Source organism: Mustelus asterias, chromosome 1 (genome assembly GCF_964213995.1).
Source record: "Mustelus asterias chromosome 1, sMusAst1.hap1.1, whole genome shotgun sequence".
In the NCBI taxonomy this organism is placed as follows: Eukaryota; Metazoa; Chordata; class Chondrichthyes; order Carcharhiniformes; family Triakidae; genus Mustelus; species Mustelus asterias.
In genome coordinates this window covers 91,093,439-91,115,127 of record NC_135801.1, presented here as the reverse complement: position 1 = coordinate 91,115,127, position 21,689 = coordinate 91,093,439, and the positions used below count along the sequence as shown (strand labels likewise).

The 21,689-nt window shown below is 42.6% G+C and overlaps 1 protein-coding gene across 8 annotated transcripts in view; it reads left to right on the top strand.

Annotated features, from left to right (window-relative positions):
- Window positions 1–301: 301 nt before the first annotated feature.
- lcorl (ligand dependent nuclear receptor corepressor-like) overlaps window positions 302–21,689 on the top strand; it is a 130,830-nt gene continuing 109,442 nt past the window's right edge. For 5 of the 8 annotated variants that reach the window (XM_078215351.1, XM_078215344.1, XM_078215394.1 and 2 more), the window contains exon 1: window positions 325–562. In XM_078215351.1, coding sequence (XP_078071477.1) covers window positions 466–562 — 97 coding nt within the window. In that variant the 5' untranslated portion in view covers window positions 325–465. Of the gene's footprint in view, window positions 563–21,689 lie in introns of all 8 variants that reach the window. The other 3 variants (XM_078215338.1, XM_078215330.1, XM_078215377.1) reach the window with 1 other exon arrangement.

Here is a 21,689-nt window from a genome sequence, read left to right as displayed (position 1 = left end):
GGTGCAGGGTCTGGGCTGTTGGGGGCTGTGTGTGGGTGCAGGCTCTGGGCTGTAGAGGGCTGTGTGTGGGTGCAGGGTCTGGACTGTAGGGGACTGTGTATGGGTGCTGGGTCTGGGCTGTAGGGGGCTGTGTATGGGTGCAGGCTCTGGGCTGTAGGGGGCTGTGTGTGGGAGCAGGGTCTGGGCTGTAGGGGGCTGTGTGTGGGAGCAGGGTCTGGGCTGTGTGTGGGTGCAGGGTCTGGGCTGTAGGGGGCTGTGTATGGGTGCAGGCTCTGGGCTGTAGGGGACTGTGTGTGGGAGCAGGGGCTGGGCTGTAGTGGGCTGTGTGTGGGTGCAGGGTCTGGGCAGTAGGGGCTGCACCGCCTCCACGCGCTGAGCTGCTGACAGCCGTCAATCAGAGAGACGCGGAGCGCGGTATGTAGATGAGCGTGGTGACGTCAGGCGCAGGCAGCAGGCTGGGACAGAATGGCGAGTCAGTGCGGCAGCCCCAGATGTACGGCAGAAAGAAGAGGATTTCGGCGGGAACTCGATTCGTGGCGGTACAAACTCATACACTGTGTAGGTAAGGACGGCGTCCCCGGTTTCTGCAGCCGCCTTGGTATCCGTGTCGTTGTTGGGTGGCACTTGGGGCGAGTGGGCGCTGAGGGGAGAGGGAGCCCGCTCCTGGCTCTGAAGTTGCTGCTCCGGAGATACCTGGCTCCATTTTCTTTTGTCTTTGACTCCGAGAGCCCTCTCGCCATTCCGGCGGATGTCCCGCACGACCCTCAGGCTGGGAGCGGGGGGGTCGGGGGAATGGGTTCACTCGGCCTGTGAGTAGATTTAAAAGAGAGAGGCTGACCGGGCTGGCGGTTAGATTTTATTTGTTGTTATTGTTGTTGTTGTACTCTTTGGGCGCGAGCGAGCGGCTTTGGCCGAGAGGGAGTTGGTTTTTTAAAAAAGTGACGGTTGATGGCGTGGCGGTTCCGTGAGGAAGTTTGTATTGAGTTGGCTGCCATGGTAATGTTGCTGAAGGAGCCCCTCACTCTGCTTCTCCTCCTCTCTCTGTCCCTCACCCCCTCTCCTCATTCCCTCCGCACTCTGTGGGAGTGGCGGCGACGCCGGAGCCCAACGGCCGCGGAGGAACAAAAAGCGGCTCACGTGACTCCCCCCAGAGAGTGACCCGGCTCCGACTTCCGCTTCACCACCCGCTGCCCCAGGGGCACTCCGCCAGTCAGTCCCTCCACACACTCAAACAGAGAGCGCTTCCCTCTTCCCAACTCACGCCACCCTCCACACCTATTTTTACGGACTGATTAAACTTTTTTTTGTTTGTCTTTTGCAAACTTTCACTTCCCTCTTTCGAATGTTCCTCCTCCGTGCAAGTTGCTGCTTTTTTCAGAGATACGGCGCTTCCTTGCAGCGTTTTCGATCGGATGGACCATGTCCACACGATCTGCCAAAGCTTCTGGGGCTCTAAAGCCACTGCTGGATCCCGCGCGGCCATTTCTCCTTGCCCTTCTGGCTCTCAATCTTTCGCTGACCGATTGCTACAATAACAACCCCAGTTTCGCGGAGAAGTTCCCTGGGATTTACTCGAGTACAAGCTTACCTTAATTTGACACAACTTGACCTTTAATTTTTCTAGTCTCTCTTTTTGATTTCTGTTGTTAAAATCATTTTGTTTTGCGTCAGCGAGGCATGGCGGATGATTCCGTGTACCCGAGATACGTTTGCCACTTTTGTGAGATTTCGGGTGGGATCAGCTGTGTTTGACGCATGGCAATCCATCACCATGTTTGAGTCTCCCATTCAAGCGAATGCAAAATCTATACTTAAAAAATGGTTCCTGCCTAATAAGGAGTTGTGCAAAGTAACATCCCTGTTTACGTAGCTTTTAGGATTGCTCAGATGTGTGCTGGGATAGTGCTGGAGTTTAGAAACTAGAAGCAGGAGTAGGCCATTCGGTCTTTTGAACCTGCTCCGCCATTCATTTTGATCATGGCTAATCATCGATTTCAATATCCTGACATCCCCCCCCTCCCCCACTTCCTCCCATATCCCTTGATCCCTTTAGCCCCAAGAGCTATATCTAATTTCTTTTTGAAATCAGACAACATTTCGGCCTCAACTACATCCTGTGGTAGTGAATTCCACACATTCACCACCCTCTGGGTGAAGACATTTCTCCTCTCATCTCAGTTCTAAAAGGTTTACCTCTTAGCCTCAAACTATGACTCCTAGTTCTGGATTCCTCCACCATTGGGAACATTCTTTCTGAATCTACCCTGTCTAACCCTGCTAGAATTTTATAAGTTTCTATGAGATCCCCTCTCACTCTTCTAAACTCCAGTGAATATAATCCTAAGCGATTTAGTCTCTCCTCATATGACAGTTTAACTGCTAAGATTGCACAGACCACCAGAGTGTGCCTGTTGGGCAGCTGGAACCACATCACTTGTCCACTGAGCTTTAGCCAGTGTTACTTTGAACTGGGGAAGAAGAAACTCAGCTCCCTGCCAAAACTCATCAATGGATAGGGTTGGTTGTTGAGGTATCAACACCACTCTGCATAACTGCAGTCTTGTTCAGGAATCAGATTACCAAGACTGTAATGCAGGGAGAGGGAGGGAAGCAGCAGTGTGAGAAGACCACTTTGTTAATAAAGGGACAGTTTGTTTCTCATTATTTCAGTTCAATTTCACTTGTCCTTCTGAATCACTCTTTCTGTTGGATGAGACAATTGGTCAGCAGGGCTCAGGGATTTCTCAAGAATGGCACAATTAAGTGCTTTGCATGAGAAATCCCTTGATGCTGCAGCTGAATGTTCTCGGAGGTACTTTCTTGGGTAAATGCTTGCCTCCTTAAACCCCTTAACCCCTCTGGTAGGGATGTCAGATCATTTCAGTGCACTTGCAAGCACTTTCTCAAACCTGGTGCCCTTGCAAGCACCTTCACAAACTTGGTTGTATATTGGTGTACTACCAAGATGGTATTTGCCTCTGATCTGCTCCATAACTGTTCTGCTTGCCCTCAAGACCATTTGGATGATCCTTGGTACAATGCTGAACTTTAAATCTCTTGAACAAAAGTCCAAATGTGTATGAATAAGTGAGTTGTCTACTGATGTATAAGATGCAATTTTCTATGACAAAACCTGCTTGGATCATTCAGATGAACCAAAACATCTCCAAATTGACTTTGCCATTTTCTCTGAGCTCCTTCTATCACACTTTTTTGATTAAATTGCACACTAATTGAGAGGATCTGATGATTCTGAACTATGCAAAATTGTTTACCTACACAGCTTCCTCTGATCTTTTCTCTGCCTTAATCCTCTATCCCCACTCTCTTGTGCTCCCTCTTCCCGGATTCACTGATTTCATAATGCGTCTCCCTGTTGTAATGTGTATACAGTAATCAGTTTCTGCGCCCCGCTTGCTGAGCTCATCAATCTGCTCCTATCCCCAAATTAAAATAAAACACTATTTGCTTTACTGTCTTAGATGGTGTTGTCTCACTGCCATGCTTCCACTATTTCCTCTTCACTATTCTCCAGTCTGCTTCAGCGCTGACAACACTGAGGCTGCCCAGTAAGCATTCTGCATGATTTTGTCCAGGGCTTGTTTTTCTCGAGTTTTCTGGACTCTCCTGCTCCTTTCTATACCATCCCCCTTCAGTGTCCCTAGCAACATGATGCATTTCTTTCTTAGATGATTCCTTTAAGAGTGCCTGTCCATGCAGATACAAGACAAGATTGCATCCTCAGTTATATTTTTGCGATATCTGGGACCAGGGTGTTAGATTATATACGTTCCCTGACGTCCAGCATTACTCCATGTCTATCAAATCAGTACAGTTATTATGCTGTCCCACTATACATTTGACTATAAGCCAGCACCAACATTTTTATAGACTGTATAGTGCCTCTGCTGTAAAACAAGGTGCTTCATAGTGTCATCAAATTAAGTTTGATACCAAGCCCAAGGATAAGAACATAAGAAATAGGAGTAGGCCATCTAGCCCCTCAAGCCTGCTCCGCCATTCAATAAGATCATGGCTGATCTGATAGTGGGTTCAGTTCCACTTAGCCGCCCGCTCCCCATAACCCTTAAAATCTATCTATCTGTGACTTAAACACATTTAAGGATATTAGGACAGATAACAAAATCTTGATCAAAGAGGTTTCAAGGAATCTCTTAAAAGTGGAAAAAAGATGAGGTTCAGGGAGGCAATTGCAGAGCTTAGGCCATAGTCGCTAATGATGGTGCGGTTGAACTCAGAACTGTGTCTGCATGGGTTTCCTCCAGGTGCTCCTCCCACAGTCTAAAGATGTACGGATTAGGTGCATTGGCTATGCTAAATTGCCTCTTAGTGTCCCGGGATGTATATGTTAGAGGGATTACCGAGATAAATATGTGGGATTGCGGGGATAGGGCCTAGATGAGATTGTTGTCAGTGCAGACTCAATGGGCCAAATGACCATCTGAACTGTACAGTTTCTGTGATTCTATGATCTAGAGGCCAGAATTAGGAAAATTACTTTTTTATTAGAGGGTTCTGGGGCTGGGTGATATTAGAAGTAGGGAGCAGTGAGATCATGGAGGGATTTGAAAACATGGCTGAGAATATTAAAGTCAAGGCAATATATAAGCAGGAGCTGTAGGCTAATGAGGACACAAGGTTAATGAGATTTAGTGTCAGCAAAACCAAGGTATTTCTATTTTTCCATGTTGTCTCCTGTCTTTGAAGTGTTCCATCCCCTTGATGTATTATCACCTCAAGTTCTAATGCTCTTCTGCCACCACTGTCCAGAAATTTAACACTATCCGATATCCAGTGGCACCCTTTTGCTCCAGGACATAAACGTGAAATTTTGAATTGTTGCTTTCAAAATTTTAACCGTAAGACATGCCCACTGACAGTTGCATTTTTGTTCCATTAGTTGTTACACTTTCAATGAATGTTGCTACCTTAGAAGATGTGGAGATACCGGCATTGGACTGGGGTAGGCACAGTAAGAAGTCTCACAACACCAGGTTAAAGTCCAACAGGTTTACTTGGTAGCATGAGCTTTTGGAGCACTGCCCCTTCATCAGAGTGCACTCACCTGATGAAGGGGCAGTGCTCTGAAAGCACGTGCTACCAAATAAACCTGTTGGACTTTAACCTGGTGTTGTGAGATTTCTTACTGTACCTTAGAAGATGAGACTGAAGAATTAATAATGGGAAATAAGGAAATGGGAGTCACTTTTGAACAAATATTTTGTATTTGCCTTCATAGTTGAAGATGCTAAAAGCATCTACACTAAGGATAGTAGAAAGGGAGAGAGTAACTTGGATTAATTGCTGCCACTAGAGGAGAAAGTACTAGGAAAAATAATGGGACTATAGACCCTAATGGCTTGTGTCTTTTGGTCTTAAAAGAAATGGCTGCAAAGATTGGAGGATTATAACAATGTATTCCTTAAGTACCCTAGATTCTGGATAGGTCCCAGAGGATTGGAAAACAGAAAATGTATTGTCCCTGTTCAAGAAAGGAGGGGAACAGAAGGCAGAAACTATAGGGCAGTTAACCCAACATCTAGCATTGTAAAAATGCTTGAATCCATTATGAAGGAAGTAGTAACAGGACATTCAAAAAGTCATTACAATCACACTGAATCACATGGTTTTATGAAGGGAAAATTGTGTTTGACAAATTTCTCTTGAAGATGTAGCAAGCACGGTGGATAAAGGGGAAACAGTAGATGCAGTGTATTTGGATTTTTGAAAGGCATTTGGTGAGGCACTATGTCAATGGTGACTACATATGATAAGAGCTCATAGTGCGAGGGAATTTCTTTTAACAAGGATTGAGGATTGCCTGACCAAAAGCAGAGTCAGGATAAATGGTTCATTTTTAGGAAGGTAAACTACCTGGGGGAATGCCACAGGGATCCCGTGCTGAGGGCCCAACTATTTATGATCTACTTTCATGACTTGGATGAAAGGACTGAATATTGTAACCAAAATTACTGACAAAACAATGCTCGGTAGGAGGAAGGCACATAGTCTGCAAATGGATATTGATAGGTTAACGTGAGTTGGCAGATAGAGCACAATGGGGGAGAATGTGAGATTCTGCACTTTGGGAAGAATGGAAACGCAGAACCTAATGTAATTAGAAAGAGAATGCTGAATGTTGCATTTGATGGTTCTGGGTATCTTGCTACATGACTCTAGCATGCAGTTACAGGAAGTAATTGGGAAGGCAGATAGAATGTTGGCCCTTATCGCAAGCAGGGTGGAGTATAAAAGTAGGGAAGTCCTGTAACTTGTACAATTTTGATTTCTTTATTTAATAAGGGATGTACTTGCATTGGAATCAGCTCAGAGAAAGCTCACTAGGCTAATTCCTGGGATGAAGGGGTTGTCCTGAAGTGAGAAGGTTGGATGGGTTGGACTTATATCCACTGGAGTTTAGAATGGGAGGTGTTCAAATTGTTGTACAGAACTTGAGTATTGCTGAAAGAAAGAGACATGCTGTCAAAGCTTTTTGTTCTCAAGGACAGATTTGCAAGAATACCAATTGTAATGGGAACAACAATTTATACTGCATGAGAAGAGAGTACTGATTGGTTGGCAGGTGGGACTTGGGCAAAGGAGTTGCCTTGGAGAATGTACCAGGGAATAGTTAACTGCCAAGCTTTTGTTTAAATTCAAACCAGGCAGGTCGACTGGTCAAGGCACAGTGCTTGGGCATGCTCCTTCTGCCTGCAAAGGAGTGTGTGAAGCTTCTAGCACACATCACGGAGCCACACTGCAAGCTCAACTGATCTTAAATCGGTTGTCGGTATGATTCTCAGCACAATCAGGATTGTTTAACATGTGCACTGTAATTTGAAATCACATCTATTGTTGGACACAATGTTTTGAGTTTTGCAAGCATGGGCTGATAGTACAGTCAGTACTTTGCCTATTGCGAACAGCCAAAGGGATGTGCTGATTGATATGATCCCCCAGTCTTGGGGAACTACCTGCATAACCTGCAATAGACAGTAATAGAAAACCATTGGCAGATTGCTCAACTAGCACATCGAGAAAAGTGCGCTCATTTGACTGCCCCATTTCAATGGTGAATGTGAGTGCAGGATGGAGCCCATTAAGTTGTGTAAAGAAATTCTTGCATACAGCTGCAAATTCAGAAACAGCAAATGTATCATCTACATATTGGAAATATGCAAAGGTTAGGTGTTATTCTATCAAAGATGCTTTTATTGTGGAAACCGAAAAAAGGTGTTGGCGCGAGGTGGGCCTAGAGAAGGTCCTGTGGCAGCATTGTCAAACAAGCACATGGACAAGGTTACTATCTATGTGCAAGTCCTGTATAGTCTTTGCAAAGGTTAAGGAATCCTTTAGCTGTGTTTGTGGAAAACTTGCTCAGAGCTGATGATAGCAACTTGCCCAACCGTTTGGCCAATTAATGTTGTGCAGAACCATTCATTGATAAGATAGGATGTAAAGGGACATCAGTATGGCAATTCATACACAATTTCAACGGTATGTCTCTTTTTCCAGAAATACTGGAGAGGTGTTGTTCTTGAAATATATAAGATTATGAGGGGGTTTGACAGGGTAGATGTTGAAAGAATATTTCCCAGTCTAGAACTGGGTGCATAGTTTCAAAATAAAGGGGTCTTCCCTTTAAGGAATCTTTCTTAAGGGTCTGTAATCTTTGCCGTTCCTTCATTGTGCCTTTGATCTTGCCCCTAAATTTTCCCATTCTATATTCTGCTTGATAGCTACCATCTTGGATAGTGAACTCGCATAGACAGCAATAAGGTCAGTCACCAATTGTTTTGATGTGAAAGTTGGAGTCTCTGACAGTGCAGCACCCACCTTCATGGGCCTTGAATACAATATGACTCGGATGAAGATGCTGTCACTGAGCCAATCTGAAGGTTGAGTTTCATCCCATCTCTCAACTTTATCATATAATTTAGGCTGCTCAGAATGCTGAGGAAGTGCTTATAGAGGTGCTGTTATCCTGCGAAACAATAACCATGAGGCATGTCATTTTCATGCATGGCTGTTGGTGTGTGAAAACTAATCAGTGGCAATTTTCAAACAACAGCAGAAAGTTCTTTCAAATCCACACAGCTTTTGAATTCGCCCAGTTTGCAGTGTGCTTGATTGGTTGCCATGTTTTCCCACATAACATTGACTGCACATCAGAAACAATCTGTTAGTTGTCAGGTATTTTGGACATCTTTACAATGTGATAGAAAAATAAAACATGAAGTGAACCAGAAATTTAAGGAGACTGGAGAAGCTGAAGTTATTCCCCTTACATCAGTGAGGTTTATCAGGACATTTGATGGACATGTTTAAAATCATGCAAGGTTTTTTTAAAAAATTACTCAATTGTGGAGAATGGGCCAGGCAAAAAACAAATCATCTCCTTGCTCCAAAAAACAAATTCAAATTGAACCCAATTCATGGTCGCCACAAGAGAGACAAGTTTTCAGTCAACTTTTTAGTTTAATTTTGGGAATTTATTTTTCTCTCCTCCTTAAGGCCTTCGTTTGCTTTACCTCTAATAATGCAGATTAAGTTGCACAAAACTAGATGTGATTTGTCTACCCCTTTCCTCTGAAGAAGTGCTTGACCAGTTTTGTTACAGAAAGAAATAAATAGTCAAATCAGGAATTTGTCTTGGAAAAACCTGTGTACACCTTCAACATTACTAGAAAGGCTAGCATTTATTGCCCATTCCTAGTTGCCCTTGAGAGAGAGAGAGTGGTTGTACGTTTTCTTGAGTTACTGTTGTCCATTTGGTGAAGACAGTCAGTGCTGTTGGGTATCTATTTACACATATTGGTCCAGTGAGAGTGGAAAAAAAGGAAAATGTATTACCAAGCCTCAGTTTGTTACTTGGAAAGGTAAACTGCTTTGAGGTGGTAGTGTTTCCCTACAGGTAGAAGTTGTGGGTTTGAGAGGTTCTGTTAAAGAAGCCATTGCCGTCCAAGTGAGGAGTATTCTATTATGCTGTTCAGCTTGTGTCTTGCAAGTAGCGGAAAGGTTGGAGGCGAGGCGGGTGTGGGGGGGAAGGGAAGAGGTGTGTCCGAAGGTGAGTTGTTTACCACAGATTACTCAATCTCTGATTTCCCATTGTAGTCACTGTGTTGATGTGGCTGGTCCAGTTGTGTTCCTTTCAATGTTCATCCCCAAGATTTAACAATAATATTTCCATTGAATGTCTTAGGGAGATGTGATGATACTGTGCTATTTTGATATATTTTATGTTTCTGTAAACTGCTTTAAGAGGAAGTGTTTTATTACAAGAGTCAATTTTTTTTGACTGATCGTGCAGCAGATGTTAAGAATGGAGGTTAAATGATTTTGGCTAGGAATGTGTTACTTTGTAGAGTTAATGGACCTTTTGTTTATTCAGGTTCTCCTGGGAATTTAGACTCGGTATGCAGAGTCATGTGAGTTTTTGATTAGGTTGATTGACTGGGATGGAGTCATGTGATTAATGGGTGGAGCTCGGCTTGCAGGAGAGCCCAGTTTCATTTTCATTTCAACATACAAGTAGTTGCTACCTGGACCTGCTGGAAGAAACCGTGCACTTTCTTTCTGTCTCGTTCCCCAGAAGTGTTCTGAAAGTTCCAAGCCTGGTAACCTAGGTCAAAGCATGTATGCCTGTGTTTTGCTAACTAATTTTAAAGAGAGGTTTGAGTCTGAGAAATATTACATGATTGGAACTCATAGTGACAAGTTAGCAGTTAAGAATCGTATCTTGTCATGTTTAAGTATTCAGTTGTTAAAGGTTGATGTAATTTATGGTTACAGTTGAACTGTGTTAAATAAAATTTATTTTAATAAAAGCTCCCCGGTTTGTCGATAGAATTGTGCGTGGAGTGAAGCATTTTATCCTCCCACTAATGCCAAATAAAAATTGTTGGGGCTTAGTCTGGCTTCATAATATACCTTGGAGTTTCTGATCTGGTACCCTAACAGTGGTTAGACTTGTTGGAGTGGTCATTGTCTGGTGCTTGTGTGGTATGAAAATTACTTCTCACTTATCCATGTAGGATGTTTCATTGCGAGGAATTACAGATAGAGCCACTGTTGTCAAGGTCCATAGCAGTTACTGTACTCAGTGTTTTCAATTCTTTCCTGATATCAGTTGAAATTAATTAAACTGGCTGAAAGCTTGTAATTGTAGTGGAGGAGGCCTCAGAAGGAGGGCAATATGGCTCATCCACTGACTGTCGAGCTCTTATTTCACCTGTTGGTTGTGGAATTGCCTGATGCCCTGCTTTCACTATTCAGCCTGTGTGTAGATTTTTGTAGTTTCAAAGTTGGTTCATTTTAAGCTATATATGGTGCTACTCCTGGCATGCTCTGCCACATTCCACATTGAAGCAGGCTTAGTCACCTGATTTGATGGTAATAGCAGAGTAGGGATATACTAAGCCATGAGATTGTGGTGGAATGCAGTTCTGATAATTGCCCACACCTCCTCATACATACCCTGTTTTAAGTTTAGACATTTTTTTGCATGTATCCTATTTAGCATGGTGGTAATTCCACATAAGCTTGAGGGTATCCTCTGTGAAGATGGGATTTGTCTCCATAACGACAGTGGTGCATCTGCAACAGATAGATGGATGAGGTCAAGTTGATTTTCTCTCTGCCTGCTGCAAGCACGGAATTAGCAGCAGTTTCCTTCAGGGCTTGGTCAGTAGTGGTGTTTCTCAGCCATTCTTTGGACATTGAAATGTCTCACCCAAGTTCACTCTGTGCTCTTGCTACCTTTGGTGATGCTTCCAAGTGGTGTTTCATGTGGAGGAGTACTATATTATCATGTTGGAGAATGTTAATCAGCAGGAGTTTCTTTACCCATGTTTGATCCAGTGCCATGAGGCTTCATGAATGCAATATTAAAGTGGGAAAGTTTTGCTACAATTGGATATAGTGTTGGTGAGATCACATCTGAAGTGCTAGGTGCTGTTTTGGTCTCTTTATTCAAGAAAGGACATAATTGTATTTGTTGCAGTTCAGAGAAAGTTCACTCGACTTACTCCTGGGATGAAGTGTTATCTTATGAGGAATGGTTGGAGAAGTTGGGTTGAAGTTTGAGAACAGAAGAATGAGGGCCGGCACGGTGGCACAGTGGTTAGCACTGCTGCCTCACAGCACCAGGGACCTGGGTTCGATTCCCGGCTTGGGTCACTGTCTGTGTGGAGTTTGCACATTCTCCCCGTGTCTGTGTGGGTTTCCTCTGGGTGCTCCGGTTTCCTCCCACAGTCCAAAGATGTGCATGTTAGGTGGATTAGCCATGTTCAATTGCCCATTAGTGTCAAGGGGACTAACTAGGGTAAATACATGAGGTTATGGAGATAGTCTGGGTGGGATTGTGGTCGGTGCAAACCTGATGGGCCGAATGGCCTCCTGCACTGTAGGATTCTATGATTCCAAATTGAAACACATAAGATCCTGGGGGACTTGACAGGGTGGATGCTAAGAGGATGTTTTTCCTTGTGGGAAAGATGAGAACTAGGGGGAAAAGTTTAAAAAATAAGGGGTCTCCCATTTATGGGATATGAGAATATTTTTCTCTTGAGGGCCTTTGGTCTGTGGAATTCACTTCCCCAGAGAACAGTGGAGACAGGATAATTGAATATTTTTAAGGCTTGAGTTAAATAGATCCTTGATTGGCAAATGAGTCAAAAGGTATAGGAAAGTGGAGATAAGACTACACAGGCTCGAGGGCCCAAATACGCCACTGCTCCTAATTTGTATGCTCGTAAGTACCTCTTGGTATCCCGCTACTGTCTATCCTTGATCCCATCCTATTTCTCATCTACATCTTGGTCAAGGAAGACTTGGAGCCATTGCAGGGCATTCTAGAGGGGGAGGGTGAACAGCCAACTGTCCTTGTGCATTTAGGCACCAACAATATAGGTAAAAAATGTGATGAGGTCCTACGAGCTGAAGTTAGGAACTAAACTAAAAAATAGGACCTCAAAGATAGTAATCTAAGGATTGCTACCAGTGCCACGTGCTAGTCAGAGTAGGAATGTCAGGATAGCGAAGATGAATATGTGCTTGAGGAAGGGATTCAAATTCCTGGAACGTTGGAACTAGTTCTGGGGGAGGTGGGACCAGTACAAATAGGACAGTCTGCACCTGGGCAGGACTGGAACCAATGTCCCGGGGGGGGGGGGGGGGAGGAATGTTTGTTTGTGCTGTTGGGGAGGATTTAAACTAATGTGGCAGGGGGATGGGAACCGATGCAGGAAGTTAGAGGGAAGTAAAGGGGACAGAAACAGAAGGTGGAGAAATCAAAAAAGGCCACAGTACAAGTACAGAGACTATGGAGGACTCTGAATGGGTCCAGTAAGGCTAAGAGAAATAAAAGCAAATTACTATGGATGCTGGAATCTGAAACCAAAAGAGAAATAAAACACCGGGAGAGTGTATAAAACATGACAGGACAGATGGTCTGTGTGTTTTCTTTAGTAAGAAGTTTAACAACACCAGGTTAAAGTCCAACAGGTTTATTTGGTAGCAAAAGCCACACAAGCTTTCGGAGCTCTAAGCCCCTTCTTCAGGTGAGTGGGAATTTTGTTCACAAACAGAGCTTATATCATGTTTATATCATGTATATCAGAGCTTGTATCATGCTTATATCATGAAAACACATCATGTTTTCTTTAGCCCAGGGTGTATGGCAGGTAAAAGGCGGATGAACTGAAAGCTTGGATTGTGAGCTTAGTGACAAAGAAGAAGGAAGCACACACAAATTTCAGGAAATTGAAAACTGATAAGGCCCTTGAGGAATACAAAGAGAGCGGGAAAGAGCTTAAGCAGGGACTTTGGAAGACTAATAGGGGCCATGAAATGTCCTTGGCAGGCAGAATTAAGGAAAATCCCAAGGCTTTTTATGCATGTGTAAGGAGGAAGAGGGTCGGAAAGGATGTGTAAGGGAAGGATGAGTGCACTGAACGAGGACAGTGCAGGGAATTTGTGTGTGGAGCCAAATGAGGTGGGTGAGGTCCTTAATGAGTACTTTGCATCAGTATTCACAAAGGAGAAGGATCGGGAGTGTAGAAAGGAGGATGTTGATGTTCTAGGACATTTTGAGATAAAAGGGAGGAGGTATTGGAGGTTTTGAAAAACTTTAAGGTGGACAAATCCCCAGGGCCAGATAGGGTCTATCCCAGAATACTTAGAGAAGCGAGGGAAGAAATTGCTGAAGCCTTGGCCAAAATCTTTGCATCCTCTAGCTATGGACAAGGTACCAGAGGATTGGAGAATAGCTAACATTGTTCCTCTGTCTCATTGCCACCTTGCCCTTAAACAATCTGGGAAATTACAGGCCTGAGGTGGGGAAATTATTGGAGAAGGTTCTTGGGGACAGGATGTACTCGCATCTGGAAGAAAATAGGCTTATTAGTGGTAGGCAACAAGGTTTGTGAAGGGAAGGTCTGGTTTCACAAATTTGATTGAGTTATTTGAGGAAGTGACAAAAAAAATTGACCAGGGCAATGGATGTTGCATACATGGACTTTAGTAAAGCCTTTGATAAGGTCCCTCATGGCAAGCTGATACAGAAGGTGCAGTCATATGGGATCCAAGGTGAGCTGGTAAGATGGATATAAAACTGGCTTGGGCGTAGAAAACGGCGAGGTCTGTGACAGCGGTGTTCCACAAGGATCAGTGCTTGGGCTTCTGTTGTTTGTAATATATATAAATGATTTGGAGGAAAATGTAGGTGGTCTGATCAGTAAATTTGCAGATGATACAAAAATTGAGGGAGTAGCAGATAGTGAGGAGGATTGTCAGAGGATACAGCAGGATATAAATTGGCTGAAGACCTGGGCTCAAAGATGGCAGATGGGATTTAACCCGGACAAAGGTGAGGTGATGCGATTTGGAAGCTCTACTGCCAAAGGGAAGTATACAGTAAATGGTAGAGCCCTTAGAAATATTAGCATACAGAAGGATCTAGGCATGCATATTCACAGTTCCCTGAATGTGGCAACTCGGGTGGACAAGGTGGTCAAGAAGGCATATGGCATACTGGCTTTCATTGGTCGGGGCGCTTGAGTATAGGAATTGGAAAATCATGTTGCATCTGTGTAAGACTTTGGTTATGCTGCATTTGGAGTATTGTGTACAGTTTTGGTCGTCACACTACCAGAAGGATGTTGATGCATTGAAAAGGATGCAGAAGAGATTTACCAGGATGTTGCTTGGTTTAGAGGATATGGACTATGAAGAAAGATTGAACAAACTTGGATTGTTTTCATTGGAGCATTGGAGGATGAGCGGGGACCTGATAGAGGTTTGCAAGATTATAACAGGCTTGGATAGAGTAGATAGTCAAGAGTCTTTTTCCCAGGGTCGAAGGGTCAGTTACCCGGGGGCATAGGTTGAAAATGAGGGGGAAAGTTTCAAGAGATATAAGGGGCAAGTTTTTCACACACGGTGGTGAATTCCTGGAATGTGCTGCCAGAGGAGGTGGTGGTGGAAGCAGATTCTATAGGAACGTTGAAGAGGCATCTGGATAGATATGTGAATAGGCAGGGATATGGAGCATGTAGATTAGCGAGGCATCTGTGTCAGCACAGACTTGGTGGGCCAAAGGGCCTGTTGCTGTGCTGTACTGTTATTTGTTCTTTGCTGCCCCTGAGTGACACCATCCAAAAGCATACTGTTACTTTCCAAATTTACTGACGCCCAGCTCTACCTCGCCGCATTTCTTGAATCCTTCATTGTTACTAAATCATTATTGAATCCAGTACTAGATGAGTGAAAATTTCCTTCAGTTAAATATTGGAAAGGATTAAGCTATTGGCTATGGCCCCTTCCCCTGTAACCCTCATTCTACTGTAACCCTCATTCAGGCAACTGTTGCCTCCAGACTTGACTGTTCCATTGTACTCTTGTGTTGACTCCTACATTCTTCCCCCTGTAAACTTGAGGTCAACAAAAATAAACTGCTGACATGTCCCTTCTTGCTCCTAGTTCTGTGCTTGTTGACCTACCTTGCTTCCCAATAAAGCAACACTCCAGTTTTAAATCTTGTTTTCAAATCCCTCCATGTCTTTCTTTTTCTCTGGATCATTGTAATCTTTGATAGCATCACCACCCTGCAGTCTTCTAATTCTTACCTCCTTGATTCCTGGTTTTAATTGCTCCACCACTGCCTAGGCCCTCTGGAGTTCTTTCCTGAAATTCCCTCTCTACATATCAACCTTTTGAGATGCTCCTTAAACCTACCTCTAACGAAGTGTTTCGCATTCTGCTCTAATATCACCTAAGGCGGCTTGATGCGTACTTTTCCTTTACAACACTCATAACACCTTTGGATGCATTATGTTAAAAGTGCTATATAAATATGTTTTTGTTGGCATAACGAGAAATGCTGATGTTGATCTGAGTATGACTGTCAGACTGTTGAATTGATGAATCTGGGATAATTCTCCCAACTGTGATATCAGTCCCCAGCTGTTGGTGAGGAGGACTTTTCAAGGTTGACTGGACTGCCTTTGTTATGTTCAAGTCTGATGCATTGGTTAAAACTGAGTGATCTGTCAGGCTTTTATTCTTGTACTTCTTCATAGCAGTTTAATGCAAATGAGTGCTGTGCTAGGCTGTTTCAGAGGGCAGTTTAGAGCCACCAGAATGTTGTGGGTCTGGAAATACATAAGAGGCCAGACTGGCTAAGAACAGTGGGTTTCCTTCCCTAACAAATGTTAGTGAACCATTTGGGCTTTTTTTCGCAGCAATCCAATAGATTCGTGGTCATGGTCACTGATACTAGCTTTTTATTCCTTTTTTTCTAACTGAATTTAGATGAACAAATTGCCAAGACAGTTTTCAAGTTGACATCTCTTTTGAACAAGTTTAAATTTTGTGTGCACCTGTTTTTATTTGGTTGGACCATGGCTTGATAGCATTGACCACTTTTTTTTTTGATGCGTTATGTTGTTTTGCACAAGTTAGACTGAAGATTTTTGAGAACGTTTTGAAGAGTATGTAATGTAAATGTTGTTTCATAATGTAACATAAGGAATAGGAGCAGGTGTGGACCATACGACCGCTCAATGTGAACTTGGCTGATATTTGACTTCGACTCCACTTTTGCCCACTCTTTATATCCCTTGATTACCTGAGACCAAAAATCTGTCTCTCACAGCCATGAGTATATTCAACAATGAAGCATCCGCAACCCTCTTGTGTAGTGGTGTGGAGAATTTCTAAGATGCACAGCCCTTTGAACAAATTTGTGCTCATCTCAGTCCTAAATAATCAACCCCTTATCCTGAGACTGTTCCTCTCATCCTAGGAACAATGCATTGAGATGTGTGAACAGCTGTGTGATCTACCTGAAATAACCAAATACAGTTTAAGTGCCTCTTTTGTAATTGACACCTACATTATTTGTCCTATATGACAACCTATTGACCATTAGGATTTGTTTTGCTTTTAGAGAAAGTGGATTCTTCCTTTCTATTTTATTGAGATGGTAGTACTTAAGAGAATTATATTGTTGTTGTACAGTATAGGAGTACATTAGGAGTAACAAGGCAAAGGAGTACTCAATAAATGGCAGGGCACTAGGGAGTTCAGAGGAATCTGAGGGTGCCTGTCCACAGATTCCTGAAGGTGGCAGGACAAGTTCATAGGGTAGTTAAGAAGGGGTAGGGAACATTTGCCTTGTCGGTCATGGTATAGGTTATAAGAGCAGTGAGGTTATGTTGGAGCTGTACACAACTTTGGTTACGGCACAGCTGGAATACTGTGTGCCCAACTTAATTTAAAAGAAAAATATTGCAAATGCTGGAAAAACTCAGGTCTGACAGCATCTGTTAACGTTTCAAGTCCATATAACTCTTCGGAGCTGTTTGTTAAATTTAAAATCTGAACTTAAATACTTCTGATTGAGGAACAGAAATGAGTGATTTAGCCATTATTAAATCCAAAGACTTCATGTCTGCTCCATGCCCGAGTTGCATGTTTGCTCCATATCCCTTAATATCCCTTGTTAACAAAAATCTATAAATCTTGGATTTAAAATTAAAATTGATCTTGCATAAATGTTGTTGATGCAAGAGCGTTCAAAATTTATTTCACCTGCTGTGTTTCCTATTTCACTCCTGAAAGATTTGACTGTAATTTTTACATGATATAGCCTCTAGTCCTAGACTCCCCAGCCACCAAAAATGGTTTCTGCCTGTACCCTATAAAACTTTAATCAAATCACTGCTTAATTTTCTAAATTCCAGGAAATAACACCTTAATTTGTATAATCCCTGCTGACAGCTTGACCCTTCGAATCCAGGTATCATTCTGGCAAACCTATGCTGTACTTTCACCAAGGCCCCTCCTTAAGGCATGGTGCATAGAACTAACTGCCCATTGTGTTCTAACCAGAGCTTTGTATAGTTGAAACATATGTTTCATTGCAATCTAGTCCTCTAAATGCAAAGGCTAACATTCCATGAACATAACAGAACACAAGAAATAGAAGCAAGAGTAGCCCCTAAGCCTGCCCCGCCATTCAATGCCACCATGGCTGATCTACGCCGGCCTCAACCTTTGTGCCATCCGTCCATAGCCCTCTATTCCTCGATCTATCAAATATTCATCCCCCTCCACTTTAAATACTTATGATCCAGCCGTGTCACCACCCTTTCGGACAGAGAATTCCAGAGATTCACCATCTTCTGCGAGAAGAAATTTCTACACGCCTCAGTTTTAAACGACCAGCCATTTATCTTGTTTGAGACTCAATAGTGAAAATTCTGACCATTTACCCTGTCAAGCACCCTCAGGATCGTGTAAATTTCAATAAGGTAACTTTGCTCTTCTAAACTCTTCTAAACTCCACAAGGAGTACAGACCCAGTTTATTTAGTTTCTTGATGGGACAACCAATCCTCTCATCCCAGGAATTAGCCTGGTGAATCTCCTTTGGACTGCTTCCAATGTTACTATATCCTTTTTTAGGTTAGGAGACCAAAACTGTGGACAATATTCCAGGTGAGGCCTCACCAACACCCTGTGCAATTGCAACAAAACCTCCCTATTTTTAAACTCCAACCCCTTTGCAATAAAGGCCAAAATGCTGTTTGCTGCCTTAAACCTTTATTGGATCTGTTGAACCATTTCAATTTTCTTATGTAATTGCCCATATCATTATAATGGTGTGTTCCTGGACCAACATTTAGAAATGCTCTTTTCAATTTTTCGTTCCACAGTAGATATTTCACATTTGCCCTCACTGAAATCCATTTACCACAGAATTATCCATTCATTTAATCCCTCTTTGTAAATTAATTCTTCCATCAGCACCAGTGGTGTCTAATCTTTTTGTGGGATAGATCACATTTCAATGTTCTCACTCTCAGCGCTGGTGAGCAAATTTCGAAAAGATAAAGGATTGGAAATTTGACTTGCTATTAATCAAAGTAACACAAAGTGTGCATTTATATGAACAGTTCAGTGATCATTTCCGTCAGTCATAATTTTGCATAAACAGTTTGCATCTTTCTTGGAAGAACATGGACTTTTAAAACAATACCTAGTAATTCTTGGAATTATCTCATTTCTCCACCCCCCCCCCCCCCCTCCCCTATTTGTAATCCTAATGGTGCCTGGTGCAAATGTTTCCTTTAGTAATTTTTTTGTAATGGTTTGTTTCAGGGTTGCTTCACCTTGAAATTTTTATCATTTTTAGACAATTGTGAATTCCCATGCCAAGCAAAAATTGTATTCTGAATTTTTAAAACATGAAATCCCCTGGATCCATGAGCCCTGGGTTAAGAATCCTGAGTGCGCATTTACAGCCGCTCTTGTGTGTTGGCAGCAGGAGCTAGGGTGTTAATAAATATATATATTACTATGCGAGATGCTACTAAAGGCCACTGACTCTTATACAGGCTGAACATCACAGCATTGCTCAAGCAACAGTGCCAAATTGCCTGACGTTGCTTGATGTTTAACCTCAGTACTGACCTGGTCCTCCGACCTATTTATATCCATGCATGAAGATTTTGGTCTTGGTAATCTGTTGATTCAAATTTCATTGAATCTTGATCCCATCACTGGCTAAGGGGCTGACAGCAGCCACCAAGAAACAAATTTCAATCATTATTTACTACTCAGACTCCTATATTCAACAAAAGAGAAAAATAGTTTTGACGTTTTAATCTGGGAAAACTATTTTCGAAATAAAAATTGAGATGTATCTCAATTTTAGGTTAAGGACTCACTCTGTTATGGCTGCTGAGCAATATTGTGATGTTTGGTGTGTAGATGACTCAGTGGTCTTCAGCACCTCACACTGCAATGTTCTAAGTGGATTAAGAGTGACTTCATCTTTTACTGCACTGGTGAAACTGGTTGTGTTTGTGGTGAGAATTGGAACTGCAGGGATAGAGCAGTGCGTGATCAACAATGCTACAATATCTAATGGTTAGGAAAGGTTTGCAGGCAGAAATCTTTAGTGGCCAGGCTCTAGCCTGAGGACTGTGTGTTGAACAACCCTGATCTACACTGCTTAAATGGTGTTATATTTGTGTTATCAGCAAACCTGGACATGTGACTTTCTATCCTATCATCTAAGTTAATAAATCGTGAATAGTTGAGCCCCCGACACATTTATGTGGGGTTCCACAAGCCATATCCTGCCAGTGTCTCTACTTTTGTCTCCTGCCGCTCAACCACTTTCTAAACTGGAACAATAAATTACCTTCAACTCAATTAGCTTCAAATTTAGCTGACTGTCTTGTCATGCCAACAAAACAGGAAAGAAAAAAATATCTATCTGTATAAGGGGAAACAAAATCTATCTATATTTCCTCTGGATGCTTCAGTTTGCTCCTACAGTCCAAAGATGTGCAGGTTAGATGGAATGGCGATGTTAAATTGCCCCTTAGTGGCCCGTTATGTGTAGGTGTAGACTTGATGGCTGAGTGGCCTTTTCTGCACTGAAGGAATTCTATGATTCCATATCAATCTGGCTACTTTATAAAATGGCTTTTCCTTAAATATAAAGGATAAAGACTTTACAGTGATTGAAGCCATGACTAGTTCCAACTCACAAAAGGAATTTCTAGCCTTCAGAAAACCACTGCAAACTCGTCATCTCTAAAGATATGCTAATACCCCATGAAACTGCAAAAAGCAAATTCCAAGGAAATACACAAAAGCCATTTTACATTTTTGAAGCAAAACCCTGGCAAATGAGGATAATCTGTGAAGGCAAGGGACCCTGAAACCTCTGATAAGTTTATTAATGGATGACACATTAATCATCTTCATGCACACATGCCTCCAAATATGTTGCCTTGTGAAGCTAAAGGAGGCTGTCTGCCATATTCCATCAAGAAAACTCGTGGAAACCCTCTTCCTGCATTTTGAGCGAGTGAAGTGAACTAACCCCCGATTTTGCCCATCTCTAATTTGCCTTGGTGTTATTAATAGAGGGTCAGATCACTTAAGGGTTGGGGAAATATGTCATCTCGTATGGAGAAAGAAAATCAACAAAAACACCTTTCTGTTTGACGGGTGATGAGGGGAAAGATTAGGATTGTTTTATCTTTTCCTGTCTGTAACAATCTTTTATGAGGGACTTTTAAATGTTTCCTGGAGGTTCATATAAATTGCTACTTCTCCCCTATCTCTTTCAAAAAATTCAGTGGAATTCAGTTTCTAAAATTGCTTAAAATTTTAGATTTTAAGATGAGCAAAGTAATAAACCGTAGTTTTTTTTTGGATGCTGAAAGAACAAAACACCCTGCCTTGAGTTTATTTTAAAAATGATTTTTGTTTCTTTGTTATGGTGGGTTATGGCTGATCTTCCTGATTTGATTTATTATTGTCACATGTATTAGTATACAGTGAAAAGTATTGTTTCTTGCGCACTATACAAAGCACACCAAACATAGAGAAGGAAAGGAGAGAGTGGAGAATGTAGTGTTACAGTCATAGCTAGAGTGTAGAGAAAGGTCAACTTAATGCGAGGTAGGTCCATTTAAAAGTCTGATGGCAGCAGGGAAGAAGCTGTTCTTGAGTCAGTTGGTACGCGTCCTCAGACGTTTTTGCATCTTTTTCCTTTTGGAAGAAGGTGGAAGCAAGTATGTCTGGGTGCACGGGGTCCTTAATTATGCTGGCAGTTTTTCCAAGGCAGCAGGAAGTGTAGACAGTCAGTGGATGGGAGGCTGGTTTGAGTGATGGATTGGGCTTTATTCATGACCCTTTGTAGTTTCATGCGGTCTTGGACAACACAGGAGCCATACCAAACTGTGATACAACCAGAAAGAATGCTTTCTATGGTGCATCCATAGAAGTTGGTGAGAGTTATAGTGGGCATGGCAAATTTCCTTAGTCTCCTGAGAAAGAGGCGTTGGTGGGCTTTCTTAACTATAGTGTCAGCATGGAGGGACCAAGGCAGGTTGTTGGTGATCTGGACACCTAAAAACTTGAAGCTTTTGACCATTTCTACTTCATTCCCACTGATGTAGACAAGGGCTTCCACTACGCTTCCTGAAGTCGATGACTATCTCCTTTGTTTTGTTGACATTGAGGGAGAGATTATTGTCGTCGCACCAGTTCACCAGATTCTCTATCCCTTTCCTGTACTCGGTCTCGTCATTGTTTGAGATCCAACCCACAATGGTGGTTGATCCTCTTCAGGTTACAGATACT